We start from the raw sequence: 2,432 nt of genomic DNA, 5'->3' as shown, positions 1-2,432 counted from the left end.
GGCTATCTGCTCAGCCTTAATCCGCGAGCACAGAGCAAAGTTAGTTATTGAAGAGGCCATAAGCCCAAATTAGGTCTTTTATTTTTATTTTCCTTTTTTTTGCATATCTGCTTACCTCCTGCCTTCTGTCCTTTTGCATATAAATATTTTGTTGTCCCTTTTGTTACCTTTCAATTTCTTGGTTTTATATATTCATCCTTTTCTAACTTGAAGGCTTGAAGGATAAAAATGTAAGCTATATGCAAACAACGGACGTTTGATTTAGATTTCGGTCAATGAACTGTTCTACCGGGATTCTCATCATCATAATGACTGCAGCTTTTGATGGTAATTATAACAACAACATTAGCATTATTGTCTCTGGTAATCAAAGTCAAATGGAGCGCATGGAGGAAGATAACAGTAAAAACAATTTAGATTCTTTAGATTTGTTATGATAATAATTATCAGAAATAGTAAAGGACTGGTGGTATCATTAACTGTAATAAACCAAGAAATTGAGTACGTGTTAATAATGAACGCTACACGCTGGGGATCTTTTTTTTTTTTTTATTGGTAAAACCACAGGGCGATCTGTCAACCAATTAGATAGAAAGTACCAAAAAATTAACACTTCTGTATTTCACTGAGGAAGTGCCTCGGCCGATAAAGACTGTATCGTAATATAGGACGTGCTCCTTCGCAGGACCCCGGACGTGAGCGCAGAGGCGGTGTGGTTGGATCCCCGAGTGCCAACGCCCCCGCCCCCGCCCTTCCTGGCGCCGCCCCTCCCTCACTCTCGCTCCGACCTCCAGCGTGCCCTGCCCGACCTGTCTCTCATCACCTCGACTCTGCCTCCGCCCCCTCCTCCTCTCACCGACTTCCAGACCCGCCTCCCCAACCTATCCAGCCTCCCGCCGCCGCCGGCGACGCCTCCTCACAGCGAAACCAGGGCCCTGGACTCTTCGGCTCTGCCTTCAGAGTGGCCGTCTGCGCCGTCGGCTTTGCCCCCTTCGCCGCCCTCCCCGCTCGTCGACGAGGGTTCGCCCTGGCTGGAACCTCTTCCCGACCCCATCACGAGGTCACCAGAGCACGAACTGGCCAAGCCGGAAGTTGCAAGCTACGCAGGGCTTAGCGAGCAGCTTCAAGTCGCCGAGAGCATCGACATTCCGGCGTCCACCAACGATGCCGAGAGCTCAGGTAGTCACGCGTCCTCGCAGCTGAGCACCTACCGCTCGCTCTCCACGGCGTCGACCATACAGGATGTAGCTCGGCTGCAGCTCTCCGAAGCGGCGCATCCGGCACCACCGTCTCTTGAGCGCAAAAAAGAGCAGCGCGAAGCGACACACAAGTCACCCCGTTTATCTCACAAGCACCACGCCCACTGCCCGTACGCGACGGTCAGCCACCCGCCTCATCCACGCTGCAGCCGGCGGGTGCATCCGTGTCAGCATCACATGAGTCAATGTGACCACCACGTCCCTCCTTGGTCACGTCACTGCGGCCACCAAATGGGCCGCTGTGACCACCAGTGGCGGCGCTGTGGCCTCGGCCGCAGCCACAGCCTGCCGAAACGCCGCTCGCAAACGCGTTCACGTTCAGAGTCCCCCGGCGAGAGTAGGCCGTGGCCACTCACGCCGGAGATGAACAGAAGGTTGTCGTATTTTGACGGCCTCGAGGACGAGAAGGGGGCGACGGAGAGTCCAAGAAATAGCATGTGCTTCCCCTGCGTGTCGCCTCCTTCCAGAGAAGCCAGCAAGATGTCTTCCACCATCCTCGAGCATCACAAGAGAGCGCCGTGGTTGGCGGGCCAGAGGTGCTCCTGCAGAGCGCACCACCACTGTGCCTCCACACACACCTGCCACAGCACGCACGCCGCAATATGTACGTCCAGTGAACAAATATATTGATTATAAATGATCTATAACATTTTGTTTTATTAATTCCATAAAATCCTTCGTTAAACCTGCACGCTCGCATTTCCAGGCGACCAGGGAAATACACAGAGATTAAAACGATATGATAGTTATTTTATGGATATCAGATTGCCTTTTGCATACATCTTGTGGCTCCGTGTATTTGCCAGATTATACCGGTTTGCAACGACTCTGTGATTCAATGGGAAGTGCAGATTGCAGCATTTGCATATATCTGCGTATAGATTGTTGCATGTAGCCATCTGAAGGAGATAAGGTGCGTCTCGGTAAGTACGTTTCTATATAGATACGAGTGGGATGCCTTTGCCTATCAAACTATCTTAGCTTTTGATACATGAGAAAGAGACAGATCTACAGCATGATGCCAAAGAAGGAGAAAGGGAGAGAAACATGTATGAGAGCGGAAATGGAGAGAAGAAAAGAGTCAGGGGGAAAAGGGGAGAAGAGAAGCAGACAGAGGGAAAGGAGACAAGATGAGTAGAAGACAGACATAAATAAGGAAAGGAAAAAGAAATA

The 2,432-nt window shown here is 50.7% G+C and overlaps 1 protein-coding gene across 1 annotated transcript in view; it reads left to right on the top strand.

The window, feature by feature from the left end:
• LOC119595565 overlaps window positions 1-1,906 on the top strand; it is a 14,187-nt gene extending 12,281 nt beyond the window's left edge. The window contains exon 9 of the mRNA XM_037944681.1: window positions 686-1,906. Coding sequence (XP_037800609.1) covers window positions 686-1,889 — 1,204 coding nt within the window. The 3' untranslated portion in view covers window positions 1,890-1,906. The remainder of the gene's footprint in view (window positions 1-685) is intronic.
• Window positions 1,907-2,432: the final 526 nt, after the last annotated feature.

This window comes from Penaeus monodon, chromosome 36 (assembly GCF_015228065.2).
Source record: "Penaeus monodon isolate SGIC_2016 chromosome 36, NSTDA_Pmon_1, whole genome shotgun sequence".
Taxonomy (NCBI): Eukaryota; Metazoa; Arthropoda; class Malacostraca; order Decapoda; family Penaeidae; genus Penaeus; species Penaeus monodon.
This window is presented reverse-complemented; position numbering and strand designations above follow the sequence as displayed.